This window comes from Helianthus annuus, chromosome 10, assembly GCF_002127325.2.
Source record: "Helianthus annuus cultivar XRQ/B chromosome 10, HanXRQr2.0-SUNRISE, whole genome shotgun sequence".
In the NCBI taxonomy this organism is placed as follows: Eukaryota; Viridiplantae; Streptophyta; class Magnoliopsida; order Asterales; family Asteraceae; genus Helianthus; species Helianthus annuus.
This window is the reverse complement of record NC_035442.2, coordinates 135247866-135270420: the sequence shown is the minus strand read 5'-3', so window position 1 is coordinate 135270420 and position 22555 is coordinate 135247866. Positions and strand designations below refer to the sequence as shown.

Below are 22555 nucleotides of genomic sequence, written 5' to 3'. Positions count from 1 at the left end.
AACACCTTACAGACCACCGAAAATTCCCAATATATCAAACTTCACAAAAACCTATGGTAATTAACAATTTATCAGCACAAAACCCATAATCTGACCCAGCACAAAAACCCTCAAATATTATACACCCATACAAAAATGCATTATAGAAGATTTTACCTACCAAATATGTAGTGATGATGCTGATTGTTGAATATCGTTGGACATTTGCTTCGAGGCTGAACACACAGCAGCTTGTTCAGCTTGTTCGTATTCAATTTGTTGTTCCTCTTCGAGGCTGATCGTACAACGAGGTTTTATATGGAATTGAACTTTATCGCACAAAAGGGATTAATGTGGGTGAGTTGTTTTGATATTGATCCTCATAAGAATTACACAACAAAATAAGAACATACGTATAGATTTAAAATCAACACAATACATTTTTCATACTAGCACATTCCAACTATATAACTAGCACAATTATAAAACACATTTTTTGTAACTTTTTTAAAAAGCCACTTTTATAAATAAAAAAAAAAGGTATAGTAATATGGTACTCATGTTAAAGATAAAAAAATACTTGCTTTTATGGTATAATTTTTTAAAAAATTAATGAAGTATACAAAAGTTATTTTAGTTTAAAAAACTTTAGTGAAATTAGTATTTAATGGGAAATTGCTAAACGACTAAAATACCCATAAATAATAGATCTTATTATTTAATATAAATTAAAAATTTTACGGAATTACCCCTGACTTGTTAGTAATAATTATTAATGGCCCAGATTTGTTCTTACGATTATTACAAATAGCACTGTTTGTACAGGATATCAAACTCGGTTCTCTAAAATATACTTTTAAAACTATTAGTACATTTTTTTAGAAGCATTTAAAACATAAAGAGTAAAATGCCAGAATGCTCCCTGAGTTTAGATCACTTTTCTTACTTCAGTCCAAAAATGAAACTTTTTTGTATCTGGTTACCTAAAGTTTCATTTTTGTTGTCATTTTCCATCCACTTGGTAAATTGGGTTATAATTTTCTGTTAACTTCTCTCTCTTTTGTCGTTTTCCTTATTTAAAATGAAGGTTATAATCATCATTTTATGCCATAATATATTCTAATTAAATGAGCAAAACAACAAAAATGACAGAAGTTAAAAGAAAATTCTAACTCAATTTAGCAATTTGATGAACTTAACAACAAAAATAAAACCTTTAAGACTTATATACAAAAAGATTTCATTTTTAGACTGAAATGACAAAAATATCTAAAACTCAGGGACTATTTTTACATTTTACTCAATCATAAATAGAAACGTTCTTATTAGTTTACACCAAAAGTTGTTTTTTATAGCAGCAGAATTTTCGAACAAAATAACAACCTCAATAATTTTCCACCGTTAGATATATACACACATCACTCCTTATACTCTCTCTCCTCAACGGGCTGCTTCTTTGGTCCCTAGAGAAAAAAAATAAACTGTGTGAGAGATGAATACCAACAGATGCAAAACCATTGATGAAATTTCACTCATGAAGGGTCCAAATTCTCTCGGAGGCGTGCGCCGAAGTAGAGATACAGACGTTACAAGCTCCGGTTCCACTAAACGAACAAAATTCGATCATGATGATCACGACAATGTTGTTCTTCAGCTGGAAAATCATTGCCAGAGTAAAATTGACATGAATTTAACCGAGAAGGATGTTTCTTCGACGGATTCGGGTGATCATGTTGTGTCGTCAACTTGTTTTGAAGATAATTTGAGTTTAGATCTGAAGGTGAAATTCAAATTCAATATGTTAGTTAATGTTAATTTCGTGTAAATGCTAATTTGTGTGTTATAAATATTATAATTATTATATAATAAAACTTATGTTAATTATTATTGTTGATTAATAATTAAATTGAATCCTTTATTGCAGACCGAGTCTCGTTTCAAAACGGAAACATCCATGTCCAGCAATGACGGTTTCAGGTTAATTTATGAATTGTGAATTATGAATTATGAGTTTATAAATTTTGCTTTAAATTGCTTTTAATTAGTTTTATTAATTATTAATCTCAATTAATTTAAATTACAACAAAATTTAACATACCTATTCAGTTTTGTAACTGAAAAGGTGAAAAAGTAATGAAACGATTTATAATAATCTTCCTTTACAGCTTCATATTCAGTGTATAAATTATAAAAACCTTCATCCGAATGTAACAATTCTCACGTTTCCATTGATAATTTACAGCAGAGAAACGTCATCATCAAGCGAGATTTGTCTAGATTCCGACGAAATGGAGTCTTCATCGAAATTAAAATCGAATCCTTCACCGCCACTACCGCTATCACCGGCCGCTACCTCCTGTCGTAAACCGCCCACCGCGGAAAATAATCCGACGCCTGCGGAGATCGACGAGTTTTTCTCCGTCTTCGAGAAAAAAGAACAAAAGCGATTCGCCGATAAGTAAGTACTAACTTAAATAATAATTAATTAATTTGATGTAATTTAGATGTAGCAGTAGCGGCAGTAAGGTGTAATTTAGATGTAAAATCCGTTAGTAAAAATAATTAAATAAATACGGTGTTGATTGATTGCAGATACAACTATGATATCGTGAATGATGTACCAATGGAAGGTAGGTACCAGTGGGTGGTATTAAAGCCATGAATGTGAGATCAAACAAGCAGGTGAATGCTAATTAAGCTTTGACAGTGAAGGAAGATGCTGCTGCTTCTTCTTTGTTAATTAATTTTTAATAATAATAATAATCACAATTTCCAACTGTCACTAAATTCAAAAAAATTCAGTTTATTTGGATTATGGCAGTTAAAGGAAATCCTGTTTTATGTATAGGCACATCAATTTCTAACTACTATGTGTAAAATAGCTGCTTTCTGTTTTATTTTGATTTGTGACCTACACTATTTTAGAAGCTTCCTCTGCAACTATCACTGTTGAGTCTTCATCCTTCTTCTGTGAACTGCTGCTGCTGTATGATCACAGTGTCAGTAATTTTTGTGGGGTATGTCCATATGCTATAAAAGCTTAACTTAGGGATTTGAACCCACATTATTAATTACAGTGACAGAAAAAACAAAAAAAAATTAAAATTAATTTGTCTTTTTTTGTTTTTTAAAGCAAATTAAATTACTGTTTTAACCCAAATCATTTTTCACCCCATCATGTCATGGATGGTACTACTAGACATGATTCTTGTCTGTGGTTGATCAAATAGTCAAGATCCAAGATACTCATGTCTAGGCATCTTGTGAAATAACCAGAGTACGGAGTACCATACGCGCCTTTACGGTTATGTACGAGTGTATTTTAGAAATTTGTATACGTAAATTGACCTGTTGTGTAATTTAAGTATTTTAAATGTACTCGTGACCGGATATTTTTATGAGGTCATAATTGACGGCGAGTTTCGAACGTGAGTGTCGCATTCACTAATATGATTCTTTTCAAACATGAGGTGCATATATCAACGTCTTTTATATTAACTTTATGGTGTACGGTTACAAAAAGCAATATTTTGATAATATCATCCATCCATTTGAGTTGGGTGTGTATGGAAAGTTATAATCATGTTATTGAGCATATATTCCGTTCTAGGCAAGGTAGGGTCCTTGCATTTAGGTGGTGGGCAATGATAGGAGACCCAGGGAAACCTGAGTTGGATCCTTGAGCCAAACGGGTTTTACTGGTAATTTCACCGTCGTGCCTACGGGCGGGTGGGTTACCGGGTTTTCCCCGGAATTGGTGGTGGACTCGGGTTACTCTCGGAGTACTCCGTTTGTCCAGTGGGTGCCCCGAGAGTACTCGGGATTGAGTTTGTTGGCCGTTCAAAAAAAAAAAAAGGTGTTGGATCTAGATCTTAATCATACATTGGGCATGTTGTTTGTTGTGTTCAAAGATGTATGAGAGTTGGTCAATTTGGTGTGATCAATGGAGAAAAGGGCTTTTAGGGTCACACTTTTATGCAATTTTGAATTACTTTTTCTTTGTTTAGAATGCTACTTTTTAGTATAGATGGTTTTGTGGAATTCTATAAAGTTATTTTCCTTTTTTTTATTTTCTTGGTTTGACTTGGATGTAAAATTTAAAAAGTACATGATTAGAATTTTCCACCACAGAATAAAGGACCATGCACAAGTGTTAGTTTAAGATAACAATCAATTTGATTTAGACTCTTGGTGAATTACTTTTCTCGTAATTAGATTGGATGAGCCGGTCGGAATGAGAACCAGCTACATAAACACTTTGGTTAAAGCTCACTCAAGCTGGTTGGTAACTTGTTAACCCGATTGGGTTTCTAATAATTAGTTTTCTAAATCTCATTATTGATTAATTTACCACTTTAGGGTGTAGGGAGTGGGGGTCGGCAAACCCACTTCCCCGATTTGATGGCTAGTGGCAAACCAATGCCAATGAACTTTACCGATCAAACCTTCACTAATTCGGTGAGGGTTTGCCGATGCGGCGAAGGAGGAAGAAGAGAGAGGAGGGTAGTGTGAGGTGGGGTCCATTCCAATCTCAACCAATCACATTTTTTTCCTTTTTTTTTATTTAAAAAGTTTACCACTTCACTAAATGTCTAAACCATTGCCAACACTTTTCACCAAAGTTTAAACATTTTTCTCTGATTGACGTGGCACACTCTCATTGGTTGATTTTTTAGTTTGCCACTCTCAAGTGTTTAACCACTCCTTACACCCTTAGGTTTTATGTTTTTATTGTCGTTAACATTGTAAACTCATACCAAAAGATCAAGTAGTTTCACATTATTTTTAAACTTATTTTATATGTAAAAGAGTTTTATTTTTACATTCTGGTGTTAGAAACCAGTTAGACCCGTCAACCGGTAAATTGATTGGATAAGTATGAAGACATTGGAAAGCCACGTCTCTTATGATTTTTTGAGTGGTCATTTCATAAACTATTCACCTTTAGAAAATAACCGAATCAATTATCATAAATAGTTACTTCCAATAGTGTGAAACCAAAAGTTGTTGTCAAGAAATTAAATTTAGAAACTAACCGAATCAGTTATCATAAAGTATTTTGCGGTTTAAAAAGAAGTTGTTATTGAAAAAACCGTACAAAAGTTTTCATAGCTAACTAAACCGGTTCACTCATTTACAAAACTGAGTCAACCGAACCAACCAATAGATAACTGAGCCGTTCAGTGACCAGTAAACTCAGTAAGAAAGTTACAAAACTTTATAATAAACATTCATAGTGTAATAAAATTAAATACATTAATTCATCTAATAAAATTATTGAATTGATTAGACTTCGTATTGTGGTGGTATTGCTTCGACTACTTGTTTTTAATCTTTGTTTTTAGCATGAAAGGTCAAATATTGATTCCTCATCCACTTAACACTCATTTTTAATGTTAGTTAATGTTATATATGGACAGCATGTTAAATGATTTCAAAATATGCCCATTCCTAAGGACCACTGGTATATTTACCCTATCTTTAATATAATAATTATTGGTTTTTTTTATCATCATCATTAAAGCAAATAGTATATCTATTTACAAGAGATTAGATAATAAAAAAAAGTGTGGAAATTATGTTTTTAGATATTTATAACGTTCCTATTCTATTTGTGATTTAGTCTAACCAATCAAGATTAATACTTTGCTTTAAATATAAAATATGGAAATTATATATAAAAAGTGGAAGGGGGGGAGATAGAGAAGGTGTGGATGCACGTGGTGTGTGGTGTTTTGAGATCGTAATGCTTCGGATCCGATGCCATTTTTTTATATTTACTACAAAACCGAGATCGATGCAGCTAGAAAAAAGTGAGAATGTTATCAAACCAACAAACCCTCCCTGTACTTTCTTATATTTTGGATAAATTTGATTATTAATGCTTTAGTTATATATAGTATTTTGGTATAATTAAATAAGACGTAAAAGTAGATAAATTTTGTTGTGAAGGTTTATCTACAAGTCACAGGTTCGATCCCGGGTCAGTGGGGTTTCTGTACGGGGCTTAGGTCAGACCGACCGGGAGGTACCGCATTGCGGGCTGGCGTATTCGAACCTGAGCGGGTACGCCTAGAGGCGGCCAAGGTATCCGGTTGATCCACTCCTTCCAAAAAAAAATTAGTAACTAACTTTCATAATCTAGTCTGACCGCCTATCCGATTCATATGTTAACAGGTCAACCCTATAAACTACCGACCCCAAATGAAGACAATTTAAGAGTACTTAACTAAACTGGTTATGTAGGCGCGATCTATAATCCAACCTAGTAGTCCGATTATGAGAATACTGCACGTGACTAATGGCAAACATGATGTGTAAAGGTAATTAAAGGACCCACAATGATGAAGGATGGATGGAGTAGAGTACACCGAGAAGTTATGATCATTCATCAAAAAACAGGTTGATTTTGGGTAAACAAATTTGCTTATGAGATCACTTGGGTCTGGTTAAATTGCAAAATGGGTCAATTTTGGTATACTCAAGTTATAAAATTAGTTGATTTAAACATTTAGTCACATAGACAATTTTGAAACAATGACAGATACCAAGGTACCATATTGCTAATTTAGTGACCAGCAAGTTTCACTAGTTAATCCATGGTTGTAGAAGTCGCTAGGCGCTCCCTAGTCGGTCGACCGGGGAGTTGAGAGTAGATGCCAAATTATAAAGAAATTAGTTTTTGGAAATTAAATATATGTCAAATAACATAAATTTACTAATATTTATAACAAAATACGTGAAATTGATATTCATTCTTTAATATGATAGATATAGAAATTATGTTTTATTTTATTTTAAGTCAAATTCGACCCGAGTTGACTTACTAGATTCGATTTTGGCCAATGTTGACCGCATTTGATCGATTCCGAGTAATTAGTCGGAGTTGAAGAAAGTCGCATTGGCAGCCTACCCTGTAGCGACTACTCGGGAAGTACTTGGCCTTGGAGACCTTGTTTTACAACCATGAGTTCATCAATGTAAAACATTCAACAAAGTAATTGTCGAAAAGGAAAACCTGCAAGTACGAAAGAAACAGTAACGAACAAGAAACAATGACACCAATGGCTGGGGAAGAAGAGTGACAAATGATATAGAAGTGTTCTACAAACTGGTCTGAATCTACAACTACAATGTTTGATAAAGAAACCATTGACATCTATGCATTTAAACTTGTTATATAACTAGAATTAAGCACCCCCCGCGTTGCGGCGGGGGTGTAAAACCATGTTAAATAGCATAAATGCCATACAACAGTCAGCGACAACCAACACTAATGTTGTTGCGTTTCAAAGCGAAGAAATGGACTGAAACGTAGAACATATAAAAAATAACTAAGTCGATCTAGGACCCACGCGTTGTGATGAACCTGTTAAATTAGAAAAAATAGACGTAAAAACTTTGAACCACACATAGACATTGTGCCGTGTTAACTCACAAAACTATGAACGAAACGTAAAAACGTTGAACCACACACGCACGGTGCGTCGTGTTAACTCACAAATTTAGTACGAAACGTAAAAAGAAAATTTTGCGAAAGATGAAAAGTATAGGAGATCAAAGTTGAAAGTAAAAAAGTAGTGTGGTTAAATTGCAAAAGATGAAAAGTTTTGGGTTAAAATTTAAAATTCAATTTTGTGAGGTTAAAATTGCAAGAAACCAAAACATAGAACATATAAAAAATAACTAAGTTGATCAATGACCCACGGGTTGTGACGAACCTGTAAGATGAAAACCAAAGACGGGTAAAAACCTTGAACTACACATGGACATTGTGTCGTGTTAACTCGTAAAATTCTGAACGAAACGTAAAAGCGTTTAACCACACAAACACGTTGCTCCGTCGTAACTCATAAAATTTAAACCAAAAAGTTGCGAAAATTGAAAAGTACAAAAGTTGTGATGTTAAATTTTAAAAGAATAAAAGTTTTGGCTTTAAGGTGAATAAAATCAATTTTGTAAGTTAAATTTGTAACAAATAGAAAAAGTTGGATTAAAAAGGTAAAATTCTAATTTTTTTTGAAACCCACCCAAAGCCAAGGGTACAAGTACCCTAAACTTAAGATTGTTACTTATTTATAGTGTATAATGTATTATCAAAAATGAATTATGAAATAAAAACCCAAAACTCAAAGTTTATGATTAAAAAAAAAAAAGAAAAAACCTGTAACCATTTTCTTTTGAGTGAATTTCAAGGATTGTCCTTTATCTTTATACCCATTTTCAGACGCTGTCCTTTATGTTTAAAATTGACGAGTTTTGTCCTTTATGTTTTCATATCATACACGTTTTGTCCTTTAGGCCTAACCCAGATAGTTTTTTCAGTTAAATTTGGTCATGTGCTTTGCAAATGAGGGCATTTTTGTCAATTCAAAGGATGCAGAAGCTTTGAGCTGTAAATCTGCCGTTGAATTTACCTTTGAATTGACAAAAATCCCTCATGTGCAAAGCATATTACCAAATTTAACTGAAAAAACTAACTGAGTTAGGCCTAAAGGACAAAACGTGTATGATATGAAAACATAAAGGACAAAACTCGTCAATTTTGAACATAAAGGACAGCGCCTGAAAATGGGTATAAAGATAAAGGACAATTCTTGAAATTCACTCATTTTCTTTTTAAGTTTACTTCGTTAAAAATGCAAATCAATGTTTATGCGTCTCAAAACTAAAGATGCATTTAGATTCTTTTTTTTTTATTTATAGCATTTTTAATTACATTTATATTTATAATACTGATTATTTATTGAATCATTAATCAAAGTTATGTGACACATCTTTTATAATATTATTTAATAAACTGACCATGTGGTTGTGGTCTACACACTCCTATCTTCAAAGTGAAGACAATTAATTAAATATAAATGAATATTTAGTTTGCTATTATACCAAGCTTTTGCATGTGACGTTGGCGATCCATTTGGTATCCTCGGATCTAGGTTGTTGATTGTAGGTTGTCAGCACATCCATTACAACTATGCTTCTAACTCTCTTCGTTTTATAGTTTATTATATCCGAAAGGCCTATAAATTGCATTCAAATTATGCAATGGCAGTATTAAATTATGTTCGTTCGATGGGTTTTAATATTACCGAACTTGAAGTAATCTTAACAAATTGGTTGGTATGTTGGGATTTATATTCGTGTATAAAAATGCATTATGATGATTTTAGTTTGCTATAATTCATGTCTATTCAGAGGCGGATCCAAATGAAAGCTTGGGTGGGCGGGCACCCTCTTAAAAAATTAGTGTATTTTGTAGAAAAAAACTCTCGGTCGCACCCCTTTTTGTTAAATCTCTCGTTCGCACCCCCTATAAAATAATTCACGGGTCCGACATTGTGTTTATCATCACTTGGAACAGAAATACTATTTAAACTATAAAAGGGTTTACAAGTAGAGCATTTTATTTTGTTACAGTGTCATATCACTCCCAATATATAAAACATCTTAACCCGTCAACCTACATGTTTGATGTTTTTGACATGATTGGTTATGTTCATATTTAACAATTCAAGCCGTCAGCCCGCAATGGTTGACACCCCTAATGTTATCCACATGGACCAAGTGATTGAACATGTGAATTAGGGATATCTACTTAGTGTAACAAGTCCCTAATGGTAATGACGATTAAAGCAAACACCTCCCTTATGAAGCAAGCAGCAATTGAAGCTCCAACTTCAACATCATTACTCATAACTGATTCATCACTTAGTGTCTCCATGGTGACAAAGCGATTGAAGTTAGCAAAACTAAAACCGTAGGAATCAAACCTAAAACACTTCATTTTGTTTGCGACACAAGTAATTACTATTTTCAATGTACCATAAAAGTTGGTATTTACTTAATAACCTCGAAGCTCCAGATATTTGCGCCACATATATCAAGTAAAGAAGGCGAGACTCCTCCTACTCAATTCAATTCTATTGATGATACAATGTCGACTTTCCTCCCATTTGGTTGTAACCTAGGGGCGGACCTAGGTAGAGGATGGATGGGCGGACGCACCCCTTGAAAAATAAATTTTAGTGTATTTTGTAGGGCAAATTCCCAATCGTACCCCTTGAAAATTTAGTCAAACCCCTCGTTCGCACCCCCAGAAAATAATTCGTAGGTCCGCCACTGAATGTAACCTAAACCACAACCACAAAAAGTCTTGTTGTTGTAGCTCCGAAGGTGCTCCAACACTCATATCAGTCGGGGCTCATAATCAGGGGGGACCCACACTATGTGGATCGGGGTCCCCGGACCCCAATGTTTTTCAAAAAGTTAGTAGAGACGGTATGTTAAATTTTTTATGGACCCCATAAGAAAAACTAGATGAAACACATTGTAACAAGGTGAAGATTGGTGTGGTGGTAAATTTGTTGACTTGTAACTAAAAGGTCGTGGGTTTGATTCTAAATATAGTTTTTTTTTGTACTTCACATTTATTGTGTTCATCAGCTCAAAACATACCTTCCACTTCTCTTAAAATGAAAGGAAAACTGCCTATGTTTTCTTCTTGCTAGCGTATCAGATGGATCAAGTTTAATATTTACCGATAGAATATTATATAAAAAAATAATAATCTGAATTAGTATGGAAAAATCAAAGGTAATACTAAAATTTATAAGTTTGTCTAAATGTATTAAAACAATCCAATATCAAGTTACTTGAGTTAATCGATTCAGTTTATTTGAATTTTATATTTTTAAACTTAATTCGAATTAAAAATTTAACTGAATTTAAAAGTCGATTTGAGTTTGGCTTGATTTGATTCGAGTTGATAAAAATATATAATTCAACTTAAAAAGTCCGTATTATTAAAATTATGTTGTCGAACCGTCTCCCGACTCGATTCAAACGGCGACCGACCCAAAAAAGGGACCTCAGTGGAAAAATATACTGGGTCCGCCACTGCTCATCATGGATATATAAATACCATACGTGTATGTAACAATATACGTGAATATAGAATTTGGGGAAAGAGGAACAACCTGTCCATTGCTAAGGAAGATTCTTCTATTTCTAGGTTTTTTTTTTTTGTTTGAAATGCAAATGTTTCTCTACTTTACACAAATAACCATGAAATACTCCTTTTCCAAGTTTGAATTCATGACCTCTCCTCTAAGAGGCAGTTAACCCTCTACCAAGTGGGTTAGCCCCATATTGAATACTATTTCTAGGTGACCGATATAACTAATTATATGGAACAACTTCAGGTTAACCTGCCAAGATTGGGCTCACGTGGATTGCGCCTAATGCATTAGGAGGGTATCTATACATATAATCCCATGTTTAATCTTTAGTTAAGTTAATTATTTAAGTTGCAATGAAACAAATCTAATACATATATATAAATTCGAATTGATATTACTTAGTTGTGTAAGCACGAGAAAAAAGACCTATAGCTATTGTACCCTACTCGAACTAAAAAAAGACCCGAAACTGGGTATTAAAACCCGGTTCCGTATGCGGCAAATATTTACTAGGTCCAACCATTTGATTTAAAACCGAGTCCACCTTTGGCATACTCGACCATACCAGAATAAAAACCGAAAAAAAAACCCAATCACTTCTTCTCTAAAACGCCTGACCCGGGTATTGCCGTACCCGGATTTTTACTTTGTTGATCATACCCAAACCGGGTATGAAAAAAATCTGAAATGTGCACCTCTACTTTGACTTGTTCAATATCTACACATTTCACGATTCACAGCCTCCTCGTGTTTTTGAAGAAGATCCGTTGGGCTTAATGAATATAAACATATCAGATCCAGTGGGCTTATCAACTTAATGGGCTACATAAACTTACCTTGCTATTCAAGGCTCTGGTTCGTCATCCACCCACCGATCATCGTCAAACGGAAGCCAAGCCAGTCGTCATCTCTCTAACACACACCGATGGCAAGAGAAGTATCAGAAAGCTGTGTGGACAGCTTGTTAACTGAAATCGTATCGTCATATTGCACCCGGTTTTATGCCAATAAGCCGGAACTTGCTGCTCGGAGAATCGAAGCTATTGGTTATCAGGTGGGCCACCAGCTTTGTGAAAGGTATAATTCGTACACACACAATTAAACTCTGAATAATTTATTATAGTTTTGTTGAATTGTTTAGTTTGTAAGCTAGTGTGTGTTTGTTCCAGTTGATTATGGAAATTGAGGACTTTAGATTGTTTAAATCCTTTGTTATATTGTATCAAACTTGTTCACTATTTAGCTTTTTGAAAAATCTGGAAAATTTTAACCCAAGTTTTTCAAATGCTGTCAAGTCAAGCAACTTTTATTAGTTTTGTTATAAATGTTAGAATTTTTAAAATTAAGTGGGGAAAATGTAACATATAAGAATAGAGATTACTATTAAGCATAGTTATTAAAGGTGCAAGGCGCACCTTAGGGCGATTTGTTGGGCCCAGGGCTTTATTTGCATCTAGGCGCACCTGGGCGCTCGCTTTAATAACTATGACATGAACCATAGTTATTAAAGGTGTGAGGCGTACTCAGGGCGATTTGTTGGGCCCAGGGCTTTATTTGCGCCTAGGCGCGCCTGGGCGCTCGCTTTAATAACTATGCTATTAAGTGATTTTTTTTAATCAAGTTAACTTGAAATTGGAGGTAACAGTAAAGAAAAAAATTGCTAAATAATAGCCAAGTTTCATAATTGTTCAATTAAAGTCAAATAGGAAAAAATATCTCTAACCGGTAGGTCCTGGCGCCAGAGGCTGTGGACCTACTGAGTCGAGTTCAAGGAGTCATACATAGTAATGTTATGGCCACGAGATCTATGGACGTAGTTTTTAAAAGACTTAGTTTTGCTATTCAAAAAGGGGTAGCGACACAGCTTGTTGCACGTTTACCATCTATCTCGATGTAAATTCATAAGATTTTTTATATAAACAAAATTTGTTAAAAAAGAACCAGCAACAAGATTCATATATGTTTCATTTGCCTCGCTTAGTTTTAAGGAAAGTTAACGTTTATAAAAAATTATACAATTTTTGAACACCTAATGAAAGTTAGTGGCTTTAGAGGAACAAAAAAACTTTAAGTGACTTTTGTGTGACACTTAAGAAACTTGGTTACTATTTTGTAAATTATGGATTGCAAGTTGATGATTTATTATTCTGGTTAGGTACACAATGGAGCGGCCACGATTTACTGATCACCTAGAGGCGATTAAGTTCCTCTGCAAAGATTTCTGGTCTGAGCTTTTTAAGAAGCAGATAGACAATTTGAAGACTAACCATAGAGTAAGTTTCAGATCTCAAATTGAACATCTAGTAGTTATTGTGATCACAACTTATTTGTTTTTTGTTGCAGGGTACGTTTGTGTTGCAGGATAATAAATTTCGCTGGCTTTCACGCGTGTCAGCAGACCCATCAGCAGAAACTTCTAGTGCTGCTCAAGATACAACTAGTATGCTTCTCTACTTCCCATGTGGAATTATAAGGGGAGCACTTTCAACCTTAGGAATTCCATGTGCTGTTTCAGCTGATATTTCAAATCTTCCCGCATGTAAGTTTCATTATTCCTTCCAACCGAAAAGCTTTAGGAAACCTTAAAAGAACATGTGCGCTATAAGGTCAACTATTTCTGCACTAATGGCATGATGATACAACACTCTTGGAGAACTAACGAGATGATATATTTTTCATGGATTGACGTGCAGGTTCGTTTGTGATTCGGATAAAGGTGTAGCAATCTCACTACAACAGTTTACGGTGTACTGAGAGGTATAATATAGTTGTAATTTGAAATCGGTGAAACTTCCCAAATAACTGTGTTCATAATTCATAAGGGATGTCGATTTGTGGGAATTTACAGAAAATAGTTCCTTCTTGTAAGCTCGGATTCGGAAATATGGTCACAAAGTGGTTTTTTTTTTTTTTTTTTTTTTTTTTTGTGTGTGTGTGTCAACTGGTTAGGCACTTGGTCGATATTTAGTTATTTACCGCTGGCAAAACGGGTGGGTTTGACTGGGTCGGTAATGGGTCAAAATGGGTTATATTTAGTACATGCCAAAAAAGATGGGGGCGGCCCTGTTAACACTTTGTGTTCAGTTGTTTTAGTGTTGTCAAACAATTGATGTCATAAATACAATTTATAAAAATTATTTTATTACGACTTTAATAAGATGATTATTGAGGTTTTATGCATTTGAATATGTTTCAAAGATTGTTTTCTTTTAGCTTAACCTATTTGACTCTTGAAGATTTAACGTTACCTGAATCGACCCATTTGTAGGTAACTGAGTTAAAATTATCACCTGTATTTACCATATTAGGCGTTATTTTTTTTATAACCATGCAAAATGCCTTGAAATGTCTAGACTATGGCTATGCAGAAAACAGTTCAGACTGGCAGCCCAAACTAGGACCATCCTGAACCTGCAGTTTATGGTTCGGGCTATGATCCGCCATTATCCGGTTCAAACCCAAAGAAAAAACCCAATCTTCATGTCTTTCTTAGCAAAAGAAATTACGTATTTAATGCAGAAGTTTTATATAGGGTTTAACTATTATTTAGTTGAAAGTGTGACCATATGTTGTTATCATATTTTAAAAAATTCTCATATAAAAATATTTGGTTGATACATAAACATCACAGCAGTATTGCTTTAGAATATCATAATAACAAAAATTATTATGGTTTGCATGAATCTTATTATATTTGATCTTAAATTTTAATCAACTCTTTGATTCTTAAAAAAAAATGTTGATTTGGGTTTTAAAAAAAAGTTGCACATGGGTTCATTTAGGTCAATTCATATTATACAACTAGTTAATTTGGGTATACTCGAATAACACAATTGGTCAAAACGAGTCTAAACGGGTCACCACCACCCACAACCGTTACTCGTCGTCGCCGACGACATCATTGCCATTACGGCCACTACCGTGGCCCCTGGTATCGTCGTTGGCACCACCGTATCAACAACGCCACCACTATAATGATGGGAATCTGCTATGGGAGGGGAGTGAGTTATAGGTATTCTCAAGGGGCTAAAGTGTAATATGGGGGTAGTATAAGTAATAGAGAATAAGGAGTGTTAGGAGAGGATTGAGTTTGTTAGATCGATTAGGGCTCCTGCGTTTGTGCAGTGAGAGAGGGCGTAGCCCTGAGATCACTTCGGTGATTGTTTATTTTCGATTTGTATTTCAATTCCAATCTATATTCCTATTAATCAGAATCGGATCTCTATCATTGATCCGATTCTGATTAATTGGAATATAGATTGGAATTGAAATACAAATCGAAGATAAACAATCACCGAAGTGATCCCAGGGCTACGCCCTCTCTCATTGCACAAACGCAGGAGCCCTAATCGATCTAACAAACTCAATCCTCTCCTAACACTCCTTATTCTCTATTACTTATACTACCCCCATATTACACTTTAGCCCCTTGAGAATACCTATAACTCACTCCCCTCCCATAGCAGATTCCCATCATATAACGCCGTTGCGTACCGCGACACCACGACCGGCGTTGTCTTCGTCTCTACTACTGTCGCTAACACATCCAACGCCAACACCAGCCCGTCAAAATCGACGCTAGCGTGATGCCACCACCAGCATTGTCGCTGCACCCTCCCCTACCGCATGTAAACTTATTTTGGTATTATTTTTTCTTTAAATTGTCTCATTTTTAACCCGAGACCATACCTCATTTTGACCTAAAACAAATTGACATTTTATTAAGAGTCAGCCCCTTTTATTCTCAAAGCAGTTTTGAACTATTACCTGGCCAGTTTTCCAGATTTAATTAGACATAAAGAGTTCAAACATGATAAAGAAGTTGCATATTATCTTCTTCTTAAAAAGGATTCTTCCACTATAATGCGATATTTTTATACTACGAGTGTATCGTACCTCATGTTGTCAACTATGTCTGTTCCACGACCCTGAGTTGAAATATATTTATGCCTTCGACATGATTAACGAGTTGAAGAGGTTTCATCAGACTCGTAGGGAGCGATTTGTAATTCTGAGAGCACTCGCCACATGTTGAATGGAGGAAGGTACCGAAATAACTTCCCACAATTGTAACATGCATACCTATGTTGACAGGCAGGACAAGCTAGGCTTTTTCATTATACCCATACATGGAATAGATTTTATTTTGATGGCGTTGCTAGCTCCATACGAAATGTTCGTAAGGAACTACAACATGAGGGTGTTTGATGGAACAATCTCAAAGTTACATGAGTTGCTAATTGTTGTTGAGGTCGATGATGGGTTGGTTAATTTTGCATGTTTAAAGCGTGTAATTTCATGGTTTTGATTATTGTTTCAAATGGAATATTTTATTGATTCTCAGGTTAATAGTGAAACGCTAGCAAAAGACGGAACTGAAATTGATGAACAAGCTATCGGGAAAGTGAAAATCAGTGCGATAAAGTTAACTAAACGCTAAACGAACTAATCTAATCAACATCGCGCTTGCAACTTGAATTACGCAATTTGGTGATTGTTATACGTGTGTGTGCGTCTTATGTGTTACTTGTGCATGTTTATTTACGTTATGTGTGGTAATCAATCGAAACGCAATCGAACTCATCGCAATCGAATCGCAATCGCAAAACGAAATAAGAATGATTGTATGTTGATATAGTATGATAATTAGTGGAGAAGAGATAGTGTGAGATATGAGTGGTTGGGATTAAAAGTAATTTGAATAGTAAACTCTATCGCATTCGCATCACTCGCCATCGAAATCGAAACAACAAAACTCGTCGCACCGAACACTCAAACCAGGCGATCGATCGATCAGCCAACCAGCCGATCGACCAGCCGTCCGACCGGACTGCCGTCCGATCGGACAGGCTGTCCGATCGAGCTGCCTGGCCGATCGGCCAACCCTTTCCTCTTTTGGAACTCTATAAATACTCCTGTCACTTTCATTCTTTCTACTTTTGGAAACCTTCTGTCCGACCAGCTTGTGCTCCTCACCTTTTCCTCGATTTCTCTCAAATCCGGTAAGATCTCGTCCTAAATCTTGTACTTTCTTAATCTACACGTACTCCTACACCTTTCTATCTTTTGAATCTTAACTTCTAACCGTGAAATCACCAAGATTCAAGGGTTCTAGGATGATGTCATCATGGGTTCTTGAAGAACTCCATGTTTTGGCTTCAATCCACCAAGAACAACTTGAATCTAACCGATTTCAACGCAAATAAACAAAGATCTTGCATAAATCTAAACATATTCACGGTGAAAAGGATTGAGAGAATGTTTTCTAACTTTCTTTCAACTCCTTTACACCCAATGCACTCAAAACCGATAGAATCGGATCTCGTTCTAACCTTTACTCGTTCTTAGTAATGTGTTGGCTAAAGATCTGGATTCTATCCACGAGACCACCGATTTCGGGTTAATCAAGAACAACCGTCGCGAACCGGTTAACAGGTCGAACTTGGGTGATTCCTGTTCGGTCAGGTTACTAGGGTGGAGATGGGGTTCTGTTGGTTAACACGTTGTCGAAAGTGCCTCGATAAAACGACAAACAATCAAAAACAACCAAGTGTAAAACGAACGGAACGACCAGGATGGGGTGCCGTCCGATCGGACTGCCGTCCGAACGGACAGCCACCCGAACGGCCGGTCAACCGAACGGCTTGCACTATGGGACCCACACTTAACCAACCTCATCTAAAGTTTGAGTATTGAACGAACTGCTAACCGATCGGACTGCCATCCGATCGGATTACTCTTCGGATCATGAGATACTTGAGCTTTAACACTTAATCGACTTTTTCAACATGTTTAATGCACTAGGAGTGCCACCCGATCAAACTGTTGTCCGATCGAGTGACATCCTGCTGAGGATTTGTTCTCGCTGAAGTACCCAGCCGAACGGGCTGCTGACCGATCGAACGACCGACCGATCGACCGGCCTGGAAGGTAGAGATACTTCAATGTTTTCAAATGCTACAACAAAAACTTCAAAAGTCAAGCCATCATACACAAACACCTCCTTCTCAAAAGAAGAAACAATCCACTTGAACGGTCATCCGACCAGACTACCGTCCGACTGGATTGTCACCGCACGATCGGCTAACCGATCAGACTGCCGTCCGATCGACCAGCTGACCGACCCATCGACACTTGTTTCCGTTTTACGCGTTACTTATCGTTATGCTATCAAACTATTCAGGCTAACCTTACTCTCAAGCGCTCCCTTCAATCCATCAACCGCTGTGAGTATACTCGATCCCTTTCTGTTTTATGCACTTTTGGGTGTTACATTCGTTACTTATACAAAATCACAATCGAATACACTACGCAATACTTTAAACGCTAACCGTTACCGCATGTATTACGTGACTTAATGAATGCTTGTTTGTTATGTTTACACATGGAATGCTGTCTACCTGCCTTAACGACGATAGTACTATAGTTTGGACTCAGCACCCGTTCACACGGGGGTTGTTAAGGACAATTATTTGCATGGATTACGGTGGTGATCATGTATTACGAACTGCCTTGGGCAGTCAACCCGCAGTCATTGGTATCAATAGATCCATGTCGATAATTAACATGCTTCGTTTTCCTCTGTGTACGTGCTGGTTATGCGTAAACTATTTCGAACTCTATATGCTATTATCAAACTTGTATGCTCACCTTTACACTATGTGTATTGACTTTTATTTTTAACGTATGTGACAGGTGTTTAGGATGCTTATCTGCTAGGAAAGCGAGGCTAGAATAAGTTTCTAGAGGCCAACAAATAGTTGTCTGTACTAATGTAATCAGGAGTCTCTAGAAGCAGATAAACAATTGCTCTATTTGAAAATCTGAGTTGTCGGAATAGAACTATTTGCCTAGATTTTGTCTGTAATAATTTGTTTACCTTTTGAGGCATGGTATGGGACATGTTACTTTAAATTGATTGGTAATGATAATTGTTATGGAAACTTCTGGACAATCTGCTTCGCTCAGTGCCATGCCCCGATGATTCCGCCAACGGTTGGGGTGTGATAGATTGGTATCAGAGCCATAACTATAGGGAATTAGGCAAGACTTGACCTAGTCCGGGCCGATGTCTAAGAGACCTAGTCTATAGTTAGGACCTAATAGACCGACTCGTGCATGTCCAGTAGGGACTATGTATGGGCTTACTGCTATTCTTCGCCATTCTCGCTTACACTACACTATCACTGCACTCGAATTTTCAATAATGAAGAAGCGATTATACATAAAGAGTTCAATCATGATAAAGAAGTTGCATATTATCTTCTTCTTAAAAAGGATTCTTCCACTATAAGGCGATATTTTTGTACTATGAGTATCGTACCTCATGTTATCAACTATGTCTGTTACACGACCCTGAGTTGAAATATATTTATGCCTCCGACATGATTAACGAGTTGAAGAGGTTTCATCAGACTCGTAGGGAGCGATTTGTAATTCTGAGAGCACTCGCCACATGTTGAATGGAGGAAGGTACCGAAATAACTTCCCACGACTTTAACATGCATAACTATGTTGACAGGCAGGACAAGCTAGGCTTTTTCATTATACCCATACATGGAATATATTTTATTTTGATGGTGTTGCTAGCTCCATATGAAATGTTCGTAAGGAACTACAACATGAGGGTGTTTGATGGAACAATCTCAAAGTTGCATGAGATGCTAATTGTTGTTGAGGTCAATGATGGGTTGGTTAATTTTGCATGTTTAAAGCGGGTAATTCATGGTTTTGATTATTGTTTCAAATGGAATATTGTTACATGCAGATGAGAGGCTAAACCTATTGTGATCAACCCGGGTGTAGGGTTAGTGATTATCAATGTATGAACTTATCTTGAATTGTTTTATGGACATGAACTTTAAGTTAATCGTTGTCTTTAATGAATGATTAGGGTTTATTGTGATTTTCTTGTGTGAAAGAAATGATTTGTCTTTGTTGAGTTTATTGACAAGCATCTGTTTTTGGTTATTAACCATCAGTTACCAGTGTTTGTTTTACGAATCTCATATTTTTAAATTGATAGTCTTTAAGATGACATCCCAGCTCGTTTTCCTATTTGGTTACAGGTCGTTAGGTCAATATGGTCGGATTTTGGCTTGTGATTAACCTTTTTGCAAGTTTTATTAAGAGTTAAATGCCTGGTTGGTCCCTATAGTTTGCGAAAATTGCAGACTTAGTCCTAATGGTTCACTAATTAAAGAGTTGGTCCTAATAGTTGTAATTTTTGCACTCGGTGGTCCTTATCACTAAACTCTATTAAATTTCTCAGTTAAAAAAATTATTATTAAAAAAAAAGTTAAATTGATGTTAAATGACCAAATTGCTCTCAACAATTAAAAAAAGTAAAAAAAAAAAGGAGATAGGCCCACCCATCATCTTCTTGTCCATCTTTCTTCTCAAATCAACCTGTAACACCCCACCCAATCCCCCATTTCTATTTCCCGCACACAATATGACGATCACCACCTCCTCACCTCCGGCTCAAACCTAGCCACGACCACCTCGACCCGACTCAACCTGCTAGCCCCATGTCCCATACCCATCTTCTTCAAACTATCTATTGTCTTCATCTTCATCCTAAACTCCACCATGGCCATCGTCATATATCAGCTTCTGTCACCCAACACATCCATGTAAATCCAAACGTCGCCGTCCTCTATTCCCCACCCATCGCTGTTGCAACCATTGCAGCTATCTCGAACCACCACTGCGTGACAAGAGCCACCGACCAACATCTGCAATTGAACCACCTGTGATATATGGAATAATCCATGGACCGTGTTAATCTCATTTACCTTCAATCCTAGAATCACAAATATATTTGAAATTAATAAACCTACATATGGATTTTTTTTCTCTTGAACAAGCTGGGCTTTTTATTACCAAAAGAGCCAAACATCGATTTGTTTATTTGACATAGAGTATCTCATCAATATGTTTATTTCTGTTGTTCCCCTACTAAACATCAATATACAAACAGAAATGATCAAAAATGGTTTTGGAGATTGAGATTTATGAAAAATGGTTTTGGAGATGTGGGGGTGGAAGATGTGTTTGCAAATCCCAATTTACATGAAAACGGTTTTGAAGATTAAAATTTATGAAAAATGGTGGCAGTGGTTGTGGTGGATTGTTTGGTATTGGATGGTGGTGGAGAGAGAGAGAGTGGTGGTGGTGGAGCCCATTGTTTTTTTTAACCTTAGGGTAAAATAGATATTTCACATACACTTAACTGAGAAATTTAACAGAGGTTAGTGATAAGGACCACACGAGTGCAAAAATTACAACTATTAGGACCAACTCTGTAATTAGTGAACCATTATGACCAAGTCTGCAATTTTCGCAAACCACAGGGACCAATCATGCATTTAACTCTTTTATTAAAGTTATGCCTATGTAACTTCCTAATTGACTCAAGTTTTGCATTGTAACATGAAACCTAAAACCCAGGGTGATCCTTTTTATAACAACCCATCTAAATACATCCTAGAACCCTTAACATGACCTTAAACGTTCCTAAATATACCCCGTACGCAAGAAACGGACCCGAAATAACCCTACACTTAGAAAAATAAGAAAACGTCTGTCGTGGGGCGCGAGCCGCCTTACTCCAGCCTATAAATAGAGCTCGACGAGCTTATTTCCAACTCTTTCAAAATTTCTGAATTCTCTCAAACTCTCTGATAGCTATTACTATACTCGGGCATAATACCCACTATAAAGCGAAGCTCTGCCACGTTGTAAGTACTATAACCCTATTGTTACCCTACACGATCGATCTAGGGCTCCGTAACGCATGTCAAGGATTTGCCTAACTCAGTCGTTGGAGTTCTGTCTCGTGTGTACACCTGATTGATCTAGGATTCCGTAATGCATGTCGGCTCTGCCTGACTCAGTCATTGGAATTCTGTCTCGAGTTATACGGTTAATATTGGGTTATTTTACTAACACGTGTGCATTGTTTAAATTTTAATAGATAGTAACCAAGAGAATCACCAGGAAGTTATAGAGATATCACCTAAGTCAACAAAGTAAGTACATTTACTTTTTCACAAGTACTTTTGTGAGTCAAAATGTTTTACCAAAACCTCAAATGTTTTCAAATACAATTACAGTGATTAAGTCTATGTAAATCTTCAATTGCTGCCAGTATTATGAGGTATGTATACAGTACTTGATAACCTTCACAACAGGGCACGTGTATCCAATGTGTGATATGACCATAGTCACAGATCCGTCGAGTGACACGTACTGACCGAGTAATTGTGTAGATATAAACATTGTAATCGTTCTTAATACTGTAATGTGTAAACAAATGATGCTTTACAAAAATGGAGTGTACTTACTAGTATTTCTTGATGATAAAATGTTTTTAAAACGCGTTTCAGTTAACACAATGTGAAAGCCAATAGAAGCTAGCTGGAGAGCATTAAAGACTTGGAAAAGTGGCTATAAAGTTACCTGAATGAAAAGGAGTTTTTGTTTTCAATAAATTAGGGTTTTATCCCTACAAATGTACTGTCAAATGAACTTGGGGTTTATCCCAATGTTTTGTTATAAAAGCATGGTGTTTTACTCTGATACAAAATATTTCCTAACTACGATCCTGATGA

The 22555-nt window shown here is 36.0% G+C and overlaps 2 protein-coding genes across 3 annotated transcripts; both read left to right on the top strand.

Annotated features, from left to right (window-relative positions):
* The first annotated feature begins 1359 nt into the window (after positions 1-1359).
* LOC110885643 (cyclin-dependent kinase inhibitor 7) lies at positions 1360-2898 on the top strand. Of its 2 annotated transcripts, none has more exons than XM_022133345.2 (4): positions 1360-1759; positions 1904-1956; positions 2225-2437; positions 2572-2898. In XM_022133345.2, the coding sequence occupies exons 1-4, from the start codon at positions 1472-1474 to the stop codon at positions 2639-2641; spliced, it is 624 nt and encodes a 207-aa protein (XP_021989037.1). In that variant the 5' UTR covers positions 1360-1471; the 3' UTR covers positions 2642-2898. The 2 variants fall into 2 exon arrangements, with proteins under 2 accessions (XP_021989037.1, XP_021989036.1); XM_022133344.2 differs by having other exon boundaries at positions 1366-1759; positions 2222-2437.
* Positions 2899-11785: 8887 nt separating this feature from the next.
* On the top strand, positions 11786-13852 carry LOC110885642 (trafficking protein particle complex subunit 6b). Its single transcript, XM_022133343.2, has 4 exons — positions 11786-12017; positions 13096-13213; positions 13284-13479; positions 13634-13852. The coding sequence occupies exons 1-4, from the start codon at positions 11866-11868 to the stop codon at positions 13660-13662; spliced, it is 495 nt and encodes a 164-aa protein (XP_021989035.1). The 5' UTR covers positions 11786-11865; the 3' UTR covers positions 13663-13852.
* The last annotated feature ends 8703 nt before the right edge of the window (positions 13853-22555 follow it).